Source organism: Pocillopora verrucosa, chromosome 1, assembly GCF_036669915.1.
Source record: "Pocillopora verrucosa isolate sample1 chromosome 1, ASM3666991v2, whole genome shotgun sequence".
NCBI classification, from domain to species: Eukaryota; Metazoa; Cnidaria; class Anthozoa; order Scleractinia; family Pocilloporidae; genus Pocillopora; species Pocillopora verrucosa.
In genome coordinates this window covers 30,846,130-30,861,267 of record NC_089312.1, presented here as the reverse complement: position 1 = coordinate 30,861,267, position 15,138 = coordinate 30,846,130, and the positions used below count along the sequence as shown (strand labels likewise).

General features: G+C 36.7%; 1 protein-coding gene across 2 annotated transcripts; it reads right to left on the bottom strand.

The window, feature by feature from the left end:
• Positions 1–2,241: 2,241 nt before the first annotated feature.
• Positions 2,242–9,539, bottom strand: LOC131788197 (bcl-2-like protein 1). 2 transcript variants are annotated; one of them, XM_059105272.2, is made up of 3 exons: positions 9,373–9,539; positions 5,407–5,939; positions 2,242–3,530 (listed from the first exon to the last, which is right to left on the bottom strand). In XM_059105272.2, the coding sequence occupies exons 2-3, from the start codon at positions 5,836–5,838 to the stop codon at positions 3,408–3,410; spliced, it is 555 nt and encodes a 184-aa protein (XP_058961255.2). In that variant the 5' UTR covers positions 5,839–5,939; positions 9,373–9,539; the 3' UTR covers positions 2,242–3,407. The 2 variants fall into 2 exon arrangements, with proteins under 2 accessions (XP_058961255.2, XP_058961256.2); XM_059105273.2 differs by having other exon boundaries at positions 5,407–5,936.
• Between the last annotated feature and the right edge of the window lie 5,599 nt (positions 9,540–15,138).

Genomic DNA, 15,138 nt, shown 5'->3' with positions numbered 1-15,138 from the left:
TCAGTTGCATATGAAGTCATTTGGCCAGTCATAAATATGCTACATTTATACATACGCACCTATTAAACATGTAGTTTTGCAATCTATATTTACCTACCTTGTTCGTGAGTGAAAATATGAAATGAGTGAGCTTGGGTGGAATATTTCCTCTACAAATAGATAGGGGAGATAAAAGTGATGATTTTTGTTCAGCTGAGAGGTACATATTATTTTGTAATCATGGGGTTAGAGCATTGTTTAGATCATTACCATGAGTTATTTGAAAGCTTTAGGCACAATAGCATCATGTTGAAGAAAAGAGTATTTTAGTTTATCTCAAATCCCCAACAGCTTCATGAGATATCTTGTTCATGAGAAACAGTCATCTGTGATCATCTAAATTTAGGTGCACCTCAAGGGTGATAAAAACCTAACTGATTGTCCTGAGCTAGTAGATTTCCCAGCAGGGGCAAGCTTGGATAATAGTCTGGGCATGCTATTTTTAAATCCCAAAGGAAGGCAGGTTTATTTTCTACTGACCTAGTATTTCTGCATTCATAATCCCTTAAAACCAGTAGCTAGTGAAAATGCCAGAACATCGTTTTCCAATTAATTTGTTGGTCATGATGCAAAACATAAATCAAGTAGACCATGGATTTCGATGACTTTTTCATTAATTGGTGAAGTAAATGGTAAAATAGACTGCTGTGACCACTTTGGATTAAATCCTTAAAGATGGCAGCAAGAGGCCTTAAGAGAACTAGTGAACTGCAGGTGACTGGCATTGGTTAAAACCACTTAATACAAGCAAAGCAAGTGCAAGAACTTAATCTTCAGTTTTAATTTTTTAATTAAAAAGGAAGATCAAATGTAGAAATCTCATTCTCCAGAGTTGCTCTTTGAAGATATTTTTAAAAGGAAATAGCTCTTTTTTTTATCATGATCTGAAACTTTTAAGGACACATAAGTAGGGAGAGAGCCCATTTTGTGTTTAGGTGGTAATTAAAACCTGGTTCCTTCAGCTTGTTATTATCAATGAATTTATGGAAAGGAATTGAAAGGGAAGTTGTGCTGGTCCATTTTGTAGTTGAAATATGGGTGTTTATATATACTCACTGTACACAACATCAATGAAAAAATGGAAGAGGCATTTGTCAAATTTGTTCTGTTTGTTCAGGATGATAATGGAAAAGGCAACTTCATAAGGAAGCAAAGAAAGAGGGGGGGGTGGTACTCCATCTCTCTGTTTCAGTACAGGGACCTGGGTGCTTCCACTATTGTGGAATTTAGGGGGAAAATGCATCTTTAAGGAGCAATTTTTAGAGACCATCAATTTAAGAGTTGAAAAGTATAAAAAAAATCTTGTACTGGTTATTAGTACTGGCCATCTCAGAGGAAGTTAGTAAGATTAGGACAGTGTTAAACCCTAATGATTTCAATTTTTTGTCTCTCCTTTTTTTTGTTGTAAAATGGCTGCATGGTGTTTCTGATGTCAAGTGCACTAACTCTCCCTAGTAGTTCTTTCTGGTAGAGTGCAAAGTAATTTCTGATTCAACTTAAGCAATAGGATTTTCTTGAGGGGGTGGAGGAGGAGGTGGTTGATATAAACTTACATTGAGGTGGCCAGAAATAAAGTACTTAAAATGTGACATCCTTAGGCTTCCTGCTAATGACATATAAGGCATTGACTAAGACAGGCATGTCCAAGCATAAATTCATATATCAAGCACTCCCACACAATGACGTTTTTAACTTAGATAAAATAAACATTGTTTTGAATGTCTATTCCAGAGAAGTGTTAAGGAAAAATAATGAGATAATTTTCAGTTTCGGTCTTGTGTAATAATGAAGAAAGCAGAACACTGACCTATTCCTCTTTTTAATTGATTCCTGAATTTGGGGGAAATTTGTTCGATAATCTTTTGATTTTTTTAAAAAGATGAGACTGAAAGTCACATTTTATGTAACCCTTAAAAAACACCTGCTGATTCATACAAAATTGAAAAATTCTAAAAATAACTCATCACAAGAAAGGGTTTGTTTTTCAAATTAAATTTTGTATGGGGGCACCATACTGTCTGTTATCAAAACACCTCTCCTTGATAGGTTGCCTCCCCATGAATTTCCCTAAAGTAAGAGGAAAACAATTCATTAGTGAAAGATTCAAGACCTTAAAAATAAATGCAAATGGGGCAAAAGATCTATTTTTCATCCTCCAGTAATTTATCTTAGTAAATCCAGATTAAGAAATCAAAAGACAGATTTGACAGGCACAACTTTATTACTTCATTTATTCTTTTCCATTCAGGCTAATTTCATAGTGAGAGAAAGTTGCTTTGTCATATCAGAGTAATTTCCTTTAAGTTCCTTTCTGTTGTTTTGAAACTTTTAATTTCTTAAACTTTAAATACCTTAACAGAGCTGTATCTTCAATAACCCTTATGGTTTCACTGCAATAAAACTAAGATAATCTTTATCTCTGGAAGTAGTTTCAAAACAAATCTATATATAAATATATAACCCTCACAGCTGCTCTCCAAATCAAATTAAAACACCAATATTTTTTACTTTAGTTACACAACACCCAGGCATCAAATAGTTGATGTAAAATATGTATCAACTAACAACACACTTGCATGTATGAACTCGAAACATATCGAAATATTCTTCCTTTCCGTAAATACCTTGTTAACAGTTTTTTAAATTTTATTTTGCTTCTTTTTTCTTTTGCCATTGGCTATTAGAAACATAGAGAACACATATCTTCTAGGATTTTGAACACTTTGAAATCAACATGGAATAGATTCTTTTTCATTATATCACCTTAAAGTAATCGTATCATGTTACTGTAGATAGAATGTAATCAAAATATGCAGTATCCGGTGTTGGTACATGTATATTCACATACAGATTCTTTTAATTACAGACTGACTTAAATAATAATAATTATAAGTTCTTCACAGAAGATACAAAGATGTCTGTGCATCGGTTTTACAAATGACTGCTTTAATGCCCAAGGTAATCTGCAGTTTTGAGCTAGAAAATATATTTCACATACATCACTCTTGGATAATCAACAGTCCTGTATATCAAGCTAAAAATGTAACATGCTCACTGATCTAAAAGATACACACAACTGACACCACCTCCCTTTTCATAAGTTAATCCCTTTCTACAGTAATAATGGTAGTTCTATCTTCTGGATGATTTTTCTTCCTGCTACAAAATGTTTGATAAAACATTCTTGATCCTTCTAAATCTTTCATCCAGTTTCTTTTTACAACATAGAGATTATGTAATCACTGTATTATTAACAAAGTCCAACCAAACTAAAAAAACTAGCAAGATAAAATACCAGCAGAGAAGAAAAAGATAAAACTGGTCTATAAAACATTACAGTAACTATGTTTCAACAATTTTAATGCCTTTCATCTGCATGCCAACATGAGCAGGGCACCCAAACCAAGCCCAGCAACAGCAGCGACATGCCAGCCTTTATTCCCATCTCCTGGAGATTCGTCATCTCTGTTGAAGAAGGCAATGAAACCATCCTACAAAACAAAAACAGAAGCATGTTACTTCACTCATATAGGAAAACCAATCACTCCTGCAATGGTAGTTTGTCCTGTTCTCTACACTGGTAAGTATCTAGATACGAGCCATGAAAGTAAAATGGAAAAAAAACTTTTAGTTGCTGGTGAGCTATAAATATTCTTTCCATGCTTAACTGAACCTTTCCAGTCCATTCCATTTATTTATAGGAGATTCCTGGAATTTTTTACAATGGAAATAATTTCAAGTGTCTGTTTAAGGAGACCATCCAACAAAGGACTTGAAGAACATAGCAGTGCTCTCACCATACAATACGATACAAGTCAATTTGGTTGTGCTCCAGAGCACATACAATGTCACTAGGCAACATTTATGGCAAACATAAAGGAGCAGACCATTCCTGAACAGTGTTATAATGACCGAAAGTAACATAACTGTTCATCCGAGCATTCAACTTTCCTACTACATTAAGATAGCAGTGCTTATTATAACATCCTATGTACATCATGCTTTTGATGAGATCAGTGTTCAAAAGGAGAAAAATTTTTGACACATAAAAGAGGTTTCAAGACAGACATCTTTAAGTTGTAAGAAGGGCTTTTCCCACCTATGGAATCTCAACAATATAGTTGTAATATAAAAACTGCATGGTCGCACTAAGTATGGCTGCTTATATTTTTATATGTAGCGTCTGCAGCTGCTTTCTCCATTAGGTAAATATTGAGTGTAGTACAGAGGTCTGTTGTGGCTAAAAACCTTCAACTCAAACTACAGAAATATGGTCGAATTGACTCGCCCATAGGAAAAAAATTTGAACCAAAAAAATGTTGTTAATGCTGGAAGCCAACCAACTGTAACCTTGTCGCATATCAACTTGCTAGAGCATCGTTAAATCCTACCACGACACCGAGAATTGTAATTGAGGGGAAAAGGAAGGAAGCGATAAAAAAGAGAGTATTTAATCTGCATTGAATATCTCCCCAGAAATGTTACATATATGGAAATGGAGAGATTTCCGCCGCTTTCAAATGAAATTTTTCAAACATTTTTACGTCTAAGTACTAGCTGGAGGCCCCGATACACATCTTGGCGCCGACTAGATGATTCTGGCAATCTGTTAATTCAAATCTGTATTCCAAAACATTGAATTGGTAATTCAACGACTGGAACAACCAAGATCTGCCCCCACATATAGATTACTGAGCAACGTATTTCGAAAACTCTAGCTAGTCACATTATTTTTATAGCATATTTCGTATTCAACCCTCTTCATCAACAAAAACGAAAACAGTTTCTCTTGCCAGCGAGGAATAAAGTCCCCCGGGAAGTAAGAGCTATTCTTGAAAATACACGATCGAACGACACTGACGGGCAGGAAGAAATAAGGATTTTAAATTTATCTCACACAGAACTGAAATATTTCACTTTCTGGCGCAAAGGAACATTTGTGGATTTTTGTAATTTCCCTTAAATGGGCAAAAAATATTTCGAAGTAAGGCCACCGAGAGGGATTCAACCGCTACCTTCCGTAAGAAGCTTACAATATTTAAGAAGAAATTTTCACGAAACCCTCCCGAGAATTTTCCAACCTTGTTAGATTTGTCGACAAAGTCACTGTCTATATTTTTTGATAATTTACTTCAAAGAGCAACGCAATCCTGTATTTTTTAAAAATATTTTCTACAATTTTACTATTTATAAAAGCGCGCCCTTCATCAAACCAGTCTTGTGTCAATAACGAGTGAATCAGCGATTTTTATACTCCACTGAGTACGTTTACTATACTAAGTATAACCTTATTCCTCTCTTTAAAATCTATAATACTCTCTGCGAAACAAATCTTCGCTGATAATTTTCCTATCCAAAATTACTCACCCATCCACCGTTGTCGTCGATCCATGGGCTAAGTTTTTCGTTCATGTACACGGAGACCCAGTCGACAATGTTGTCAATATTTGAAGCAAGATCCTCTTTTTGCGCACAATGTACAGCTAAAGTGGCCCCAAATGCCAGAAACGCCACTATGCGACCCCAGTTTTCACCATTCTGGAAAATTTCATCCGCAATTCCCACAAAGGTAGGATAAGTTGTGGCATGAGTGAGGTGAAGTTGGTCGCACATGGAATCAAACAATTGGCTGTTCTCTTCTATGAGTTCGTCTGCTACCCGTCGCAAATGACGGGCTGCCTTCGATGGAGGCAAATTCTCATGATATCCTTGCAAGAAAATGTTCTTCTGTCGAAGTCTGTAACCGACGTAGTCATTCACAATGTTGCGAAAAGATTGTAGTCTGTTCTCTTCGGCCATTTCAAACGGTCAGTTTTCACTAGCCCTGCTGAAGCTGCGTCTTCTATGAAATAGTACAATCAACTTGAGGTTCTGTTCTCCACCAATCACGTCACTGGCTGCTATGAAAAGAATTAAATTTATTAGTTTATTAATGACGCAACAGAGATGTCAGTGTGTTTGACGTCTGTTTCCGGTGAGAGTGGTCATGATACAAAATAAACCAGGCAAGAGGAGAAACTTGCACAATGCACCACGCGTTTCTTTTTTTCAATTCGAAAGACTAGAGGCCAAAGGCGTTAGCACAAGCATGTGATGACGTCGTTTTTCTTGAACACTTCTTACACACAGAATAATGTATTAAATTCAACACGACAGCTCATAAAACTACAAAAATAATTTCGATTTTGTTTTCAGTTAGTCCAGGATCTTTCCTAGTATGGTATTTGATGTGATATGCGTGTAAAACTAATTTCGTTAGAGTTAAGTTTACTGCGTACGTGATGAAATTCGCGTGGAGCTATTTAAAATACAGCGTCACAATAGCCGGGCGGTAAGAGGTCAAATAAGAGGTGTGCAAGCTTGCAGAAATGCAGAGCGAAGCAGAAATTTATCGTGTTTTAAATTGATTGCTTCTTGATCCACTACTGTTACGCAGTTAAAATAGGATTTAAACATAATTTAAAAGTTAGTAGAGGCGGTAACCAAGATTTTGTTACTGTCGAGAAATCGCATAATGGCTTTTTATGGAAATTTACCAAACCCGGGTTACCGAACTTGTGCCAATCTCGGGAACCAATTTTGGCGTTTTCTAAACATAACTCGAGAAATACTGTTCAAAAATAAATATATTTCCAACAAGTGAATTTTTTCAATTTGGCCTTCTACGCCATAGCGGTACATTCAATATAAGGCATTTGATAATGAGCTGTTATATCAGAAGGAATGACAAATTATGCAAAAAAAAAAAAACGCAAATGAGTTGTTGCCCTCCTACTCTAGAGGCAATGAGTTTACTCAGGCCTCGTCAACACGCAAGCACGTGTGTATTTTCGCTAAAACGGCATCCTCCGTTGCTTTATTGCAACGTAACATTTTGAAAGAGAAATAAATATAATTTCTATAGAGATTTCTTAACGAAGGGTTGACTCTGAGAATTCAGATAAATTTGTTGATTTCGTGCGAATTTCTAAGTTTTGGTAAACACTGTAAATACTTGTCAATCAGTGCGTTAAATCGCGTGAGTCACATGCGTGCCCATGTCACAACTTGTTCCGTTTTCTTTGCTTTTATTATCATTGCTCTTTTAGACTGAAAATAAAGATTCATTGCTATTTTTTCTCATCATCACGTATTGATGGCTACCCCCCCCCCTTCCCCCCCCCCCGACCTCGATTTTGATCACATACAGAAATTTACATCATCAGGGATTTATTTTTGAGAAGACTGTTTTTTATGATGTTTTGCAGTATTTTTTTTCTAGAAAACTAGTTAGCCTTTGCACAACAAAAAGATGCTTTGGAAATTGAGGGAAAATTCCATCCCATGCTTATTTTGCTTAGATCTCGATATCTGATCGAGAACTGCGTTACTTATTTATAGAATTCAAAACAGTTCGTGGGTGTTGTTGGTGCCTCTTCGTCTTAAGCGGTTTTTCCGTTTTTTTCTTTTCTCTGTTTATGAATTAGTTCCGGATCGGAAAGCTGTATTGAACCTTCTAATGTAGAAACAGTTACAAAAAGATTGTAATTTGCATGAAGAAGATTGTTTGTCGAACCCCACACATGCAGTGTCAAATGTAGGGCACGCGACTGACTTAAAGGTGACACGAGCCAGGATCTACGAAAACGAGAGAGTTTTTCTTTTTCGCTTGGTCAAAATAGATATGTAACAAACAATCGATGTCCTATGAGAGTATTTCCGTTTATTATAACAAAAAAGCATGATAAAATTTTTGCTAGAATCATCGTCTGCGTTATACTGTCAACTTGATGACCGATACAATAATGCATACGTCAGCATGAAGGTTAAAAAATCTCAACGATTCGAGAAATCCCATCTTATCTTAATTATAGCTTTGATATCAGACCTTAATATCGTTGGAGTCGAGAAGCTATGCAGACCTGCTGAGGGACTTTAATTGTATCGAGATTCATACCTTCATACCCTTCATTCCATGATGAGTAATTTTTCATCTATGGACACCATAATTTCGTTTTCTGTTTCTGCCTTGACGTTTTGATCATAATGTTCATTGATTAATGTCATGGTATTTACTCCTACGTCCATACACCAAATCTCAAGTGCGTGCATATCTTTTAGCCTGGAACAGAATTGCTTTCGCGCACTTTAACTGATTTTGTCTTAAAGTCTCGATATTGCATCATTTACCTCATTCATAAAAGGGACGCTTCACCCATCAATCTGAAAGCGAGATGTGTAATCGGTTTCAACTATTGCTTGTTTCCCCAAAATAATTCCCTAACCTGTAAACGCGGAAACGGTCACTAGATTCGAACTGTATGACTTCAATACCAGACGGAGCCGTGTTACGGAAATAGTTTAAGCTTAGCATACTCTGGCCTGTCATCTTGAGCTTTAGAGGAACTCTATGATGTTGTCGATCATGTCTTGTAATTTTGTTCCGGCCTTGCTGAAAATATGCTGTTCATTCGCAGAAGTTGCACTCTGAACTCTTTGTAGGGGACATCTCATTATTATCACTGTGTTTTTTTTAGAATATTTTTCTCCGAAGGAATTAAAACCGATCATTTTAATTTGTTTGCGAAGCGGCTGAAATCGAACCGACCAATGCAATTGAATAGAAAATCCGGGGAATACTGCATTGGAATGCTTCCAGTATTTTGAATGGTGATAAATTGATGACAAAAATGTTTAGTTGCTATGACAGTAATTAAAGTATGTTTATCTCAATTAATTAATTTCGTATTAAGGTGTATTTACCTGTTATTTTTGATATTAAAGAATAGTGTCAGCCGACTTTGATTTAGACTTTGCCTTCATGTTAATATCAAAACCATCTTCAACAAAACCGTGCGTAAAAAGCGTTCCTGACATTGCTGGCCGAAAAGTATAGAGCCTCTCGGTTTTTCCTTCGACCCCTATTTTCTGTACTAACTTCAAATTTATAGGACGATAATGCTAATTTTTTTTAGATGTACAACGCTTTTGTTATATAAAACTTTTTAGTTTTGTATTGTACTCTTTATATTTTCCGATTTACGTACTTGAACTCGGTGAAGGTTACATTTTTATTAGGTTAACTTTTATTGAGTTGTTACTCTTGATGAAAATGCGATTGCATTAACCATTTCCTTGGTTGATTGAACTATCTTGGTCGAGAACTTAAAACGTTTTGCAAGTGAGGCTTAACCTAGTAGTCTTAGAATTAATCCAGTCATGATAGTGGTCAAAGATTTTTTTGGAAAGCATTAGATGACACGGCTTTGAATTATGCGCTGAGCAAACAACGGGATCAAACAATCTGACATAACTGGTGAAGCATAAGTTGTACGAAATTGCTTGATTACTCACCTCTGCGATCAGCTCGCCAGACTTTCGCATAAACCTTCTCTTAAAAAGGAATGACTTGCAATGCTAACACCTAAGATATTACAGTGAAATACTCCGCAATTGTTCAATTTACGTCAGAACTCTTTCCTTACTCACAGTCTGAGAGCTAATGATTTTCACTCAGCAGATGCAATTAACATTAAACACTAAACCGCCGCCTCACGCGAACTTAACAGAGCATTGAGTCATAAGATAAGAATTTCCGGTACTCTTTTTTACGCAGGCCAATACAGATCACGGATTCTGACCTTGTTTGTAATAGAAAATGATTTCAGGGAAAGACCTTGTACAATTAATGTTTACTTCCTTTCCAGTGTCAAAGCAATCCCGCGTACTCACGATTTTCAGTTTTAGTTTAAGAAGGTTTGACAATGGTTCTGAGTTGTTTGCCTACATTCCTTGAGAAAACGTATCACAAACATTGATAATTTACAAACAAGTTATGTCATAAACATTTATTATTTGACTAATCATCGACCAAATTTTTGGAAGATGACCGCAATTTTTTAATTAAATGAAGTAACTTCTGCGATTTTCTGATAGTCATTGGATTATGGATAGTTTAACTAAGTTCAGATTTAATGAATACAAACAATTTTCTGGCGGAGATTTACATTTCATTTTTTGAGAATTTTATGTTCTGCAAGAATTTATCTTTGCAGAGCGCTTTGCGAATAGTCGGGTCACGTAAATATCATAAGGCAAGTCACGCCTCACACAGGTTCAAAAATTCATGAATCACGCTTGCCTTTCTATAGAATTCAAAGCTTAATCACGCATCACGTATAAACTCTTTGCTAACCTCAACAAAGGTGGACTCCGATAAAAAGTAAGAAAGCAAGGGCTTCAATTTGCAGAGAGAGGGCCTCTCTTAACAAAGTTCTCAGGAGTTCCCTTGTCTCCTTCTAGCTTACTTCTTCAACAAAATTTCCATCTCTGGCCACCTGGCCATAATTTCTTAAGGAGCGAGCAAACTTATCCACCAGCCTTAGTGGAAAATAAATTGGTTCTGTTTTGATTCTATGAGATAAGATAAAGATCATTCTCAACTGTCGGGCCTTGACTCTAAGTCGCTGACCCCAATCTTCTCTGAATTATACTTCTTCTCAATTCATTCGTAAAGAACTCACAACTATTCCAAGAATGAATTATAAAAAATAAAATTTTCAAATAAATTGAATCAAATTTATGAAAAGAATGATACTTTTAATCTATCGCGATCTGTCAGTGCCATTGCCACCCATCCCTGGCACAGCACTCCGTGGATCCTGATCGAGGCGCCTGTTTGAATACACAAATATCATCGTAAAGAGAGAGGAGGCCTTTGAAAGGGCACTAAATAGTATTACTTCTCAGTGAAATAGTTAAAAAAAAAAAGGAAATGAAAGTTAGGCTATAGTCATTGAAAGGTTTGTCTGGAAATGCTTTTTAATACCTCGGACAAAAAATTTCTTTTAATTTTAATATTACTGATTGTCACGATTGTTTTATGTGTCAGAAAGAAAGCTGTCTACAAACCGAAGCGCTAAACCCAGAGTCGAAGTGACATACATCCGACACATCCGTGACGTGGGGGACCCACTTTGCCCGTTTTGGCTGTCCTCCAACCGGTGAATAAGAAACAATCAGCCTCTTAGAACTATATGGGCACCTGTTCAATGTGTGGTTTTACAACTTAATTGAACGTGATGGGTAGTGATGTGCTGTCACAACTTGGGAAAACGTGGCATTTGTTGACATTAAACAAGTGGCACCAACACATGCTGACTCATCAGTTATTCAAGTCAATTGTGTCTGTTTCCTTGTTCAAAGTCATGAGTGTCCCGTTAATTACAACGCTTGACCAGGCGGGAACTTCTTGTTTAAACGAAGGGCCTTTTGCCAAAAAGGTGCATGAATCAGTCACAAGGGAAGATGTATCTTTCTATTCTTTTTTTCCTGAGTTGGTCAAGTACGCAAAGGAATGTAACCCGGTACTTCTCTTAGGTAAAGGTACCTGTTACGGAACGTGCCTTTGTGGTTGACTTTGATGCATAAACTTTTTTTTTTTTTTTCAACGTCCCGGAAAAATCAGTGTTCCTCTTATCACGTAGAGCCAGCTGAAAAAAAAGGGACATCGTAACAGTACGTGATTTGATCGCAGCATATTACTCTGTTGGAAAGCGAGGCTCAACTTGGGTTTGTACACATGGGATAAGTTTTTAAAGAAACTTTGCTGCTGCGTCGGTGGGAGAGTATAACAGGGTAATTTAGTGTTGTCAATTGAGTTGATAGCGTAAATTGGCCACCGTAAAGACTTTCAAAGCTGACATTGCGATCGTTAGCCCTTAGTCTTTCGCTTTGATGAAGGGCTAACGCTCGAAACGTCAGCTTTGGAACTCTTTATGGTGGCCAATTTACGTTATCAACTCAGTTGATAATACTTAGTTACCCTGGGGTTTGTACACGTTTGAGACCAGCCTTCTCTTTTCATATGTTATTTTAACCTCCTGTTATGTGCACATCGTTTTAATCTTTTAAGTTTAAAAGTAAATATTACAGCTCATTGATTTGTTTAAGAAATAGACCCCATTTTCCATCAGTTTACCGGCGTAATAACCCATTGAGGATGTTGGAAGAACACTTGAAAAGTTTGTAAATCCCTCACCTCTGGCTTGCGATTTACAAATTATTTTTTTGAGTATAAAATAATCGCCAATTTCTCCATGAGTTCAGCGGAACAATAAACGATTTGTTTACGGCCGATCAAGGCCTTCTTAGTTTATCAATTATTTTCCAAAATATGTTGGAGGGGACCAGATCTACTACTTTAATGATGAAAAGCTACAATATTCATTCTGGTGTGGACAGTTAATGTTTCAACCTGTCAGTTTCAATTCAGTAACTCAACCGCAAACGAGGTTGTTGCTCAAGTTCTGACAGGAGATTGACAGTCATTCATAGCCATCAAAGTATCACCAATCATTAGTTTATGCTCCCGTCATTCTTTGCGCAGTATATTGTAACCAAACTGCTCACGTACATGAAGACGATTAGCATATGTTCCTTCTACCAAGTAAACATTATCAAAATATTTTTCTTTTAAAAATTTCGCTGCCGTTTGTAATGTGCATGGCCTAAATAAACCAAAATAAACAATACAAAAACGACAAGGCACAATTTTATCGAAAAAAAGCTCAAGTTTAAACAATAGAACGTTTACAATAGTACAGGTTATAAGTCGTTATAGGCAATTGGGCATTAACAATCTACAAAAAGAGCAAATAGTTCGTTTTCGGAGAAGAAGTACGTACCTGTAGAAACAGGGTAGGTTCTTCTTCTCCAAAAACTTAGTTTCCAGTTGATATATGGAAGTAGGTGGCCTATTTTCATAAATTAATTGAAAACTACTCAGTATTCAAGGTACACTACTGGAATAAGTTATGGACAAACAATAGCCACAATAAAAGCATTACCAGCTTCAAACAAGTCTGGCGTGGCTTCATTACGAGAATAGCAAAGACACCCAATTCATGGTGCTGAATCAATAGCCTAGAAATTCCAGGAAGAAATGCCAAGAGTGGTATTAGGTCAAAAGTGTCAAGACTGAAAATAATTAGTTAGCTTCCTAATCAAAAACACCTGCGGAAAAAGAGTAGATTATACTTTAAAATGAATCGATATTGGCCTGTACATTAAGTTGGTTACATCCGTTCACACAAAAAATCGATATACCAAAGACCAATGTCTCAATTTCTATTTCTAATTTAGGTTTCCCACACCTATATTCATAAAAGCGAATATCGAATACAAAGCACTTCCCTATGATATCAAGCTTGTGCGTTTTTGGCATTTTAAAATAAACATGAGCAATCATTCTACTTCTTGTTTTGATGACAACGGCAATTTTTTGAAACACCTGCCTATTCAAAAGGTGTAGTACAATATCCTAAGTAAACTTTAAAAACAAGTTAAAGCGCAAAAGACAAATTCGAATTGAATTTCAAAAAGTTCAAATCACTTCAAAAGATCCTGCAATTTTATTTTGTTTTACAATTGAACTAGACACTGTAAAAAAAGTCCGTGGTGTGATTATCACGGAGGGGAGTGGAGGAGGAGGGCATTTAATCGACATTTAATCAACGAGTTACCGCATTTCCTCGAATAAACGCCCACGCTCTAATAAACGCCCTCCCCCGAGTAAGCGCTCATCTTGTAGGGTCATAATGTCAAACACGCGCTCCCCTCAAATAGGCAGCCCCCCGTCATCAGCTCGATTACTTTCTTTTGACCTGTTTCTATTGTTCCATTAATTTCTTAGTAGTTATTTAGGCTGGTAATAGACCCAACTGAAACGGTTACGGTTTCTGACAAAATCTTCTCAGAAATCTATAGAAAACCCGCCAGTACTTCGCACCCAGATTCCTACCTAGAAGACGACACAATTTTGATGAACAAATAAATAAAAGTGGGAAAAAAATTTGAATTAGATCAATATCAGTGTTATAGAGCATTAAGCATGGGTCTTGGCCATTTCGAGCCCCAGGCCCATCGAACCCGTATCAAGCTTTATAGCTTTAAGTTATTGACGAGGAGAAGGGCTGGGGTTTGGTCCCATGTTCGACCTGAGACCAAATTTTAGAGAGAATGAATAAATGACGGGAGGTTATTCAGATCCTCGCCGTCTTTAGCACCGGCTAAGGCTATACAGAAAGCATGAAAGTGTAAGTGATAAAGCAACGAGAAAATAATTTTACGAACAGGCTTCAGATGCAAAGGCCGAGGAAGAATTCGCCTGGACTGAAACTGTGGCGGGAAAGGGCTGCTGGGGGAGGGGGTGGTAGAAGTGGAAATAATCGAGAGCGGCCTCCTTTTCTCTTCCCTCCTCTTTACCCTTACCCACTCCTCTCTCTCTTCTTTCTTTCCTGTTTCCTCTTTGCCCTATCTAGATAGAGAGCCTGTCCACAGGCTACGATTGTACTTGAAACATATTTCAAAGACAAATATCCTTGCTCAGTGGTGCTGTTTTTCTCGAGTTTAAGTGGAGGAGCTTTAGAGTGACCACCTATTGAGGAGAGCAGAAAAATTGATACTTATTTTCTGTTAAGACCTCTTCAATGTGAGTACCCTAAAAATATCAAAATTTTTCGGTAGTTTGATGGTCTGGTGAGTAGATCTGCGACATTCTTATTAATTTGGGGAACCGTGACTGCGGCGCCAAAAACCTACCTCGCTTTTTCACTCCGCCGCTTCTATCGCGCATCTATCGCGCTTCTATGGCGCTTCTGTCGCCGCCTCTATCGCTCTCGTAGACTGGAACAGGCCACGAGAACGATAGCCTGGAACAAGCTATGAGAGCTAAAGAAAGAGAGCAGTGGTCGTCTTTTCAGTAATATGAATATTAAAACTGCCATCGTCTTTTTTTAATAATACTGAATTAAACAGCTTATTTTATATTTATATATTACTTAGTTGAAAATTTCAACCAAAACCCGAATATAAAAAATAATAAGCGTTACTGAAGGATACGGTTCTTTCAACAGCTGCAAGTTCCGCTGTATTTTTTTGTTTTGTTTTGTTTTTTTTATTTATTTTTACTGACAAAAAAATCGCAGTTATAATTAAAACTATGTTATATTACGAAGGAACAACTCGGTAACGACTAAAAATAGTCTGCTCGATTTTCTTGTAGAAGATCAGAACCCGGCTAAATAATTTATTTCCTTTTATCCAATCACATAACACCTT

Excerpts from the sequence above, each read along its gene's own strand:
- LOC131788197 (XM_059105272.2), bottom strand. The coding sequence starts at position 5,838 with ATGGCCGAAGAGAACAGACTACAATCTTTTCGCAACATTGTGAATGAC. Across the intron at positions 3,531-5,406 it reads TCGACGACAACGGTGGATGG|GATGGTTTCATTGCCTTCTT; the intron begins GTGAGTAATTTT and ends TTTGTTTTGTAG.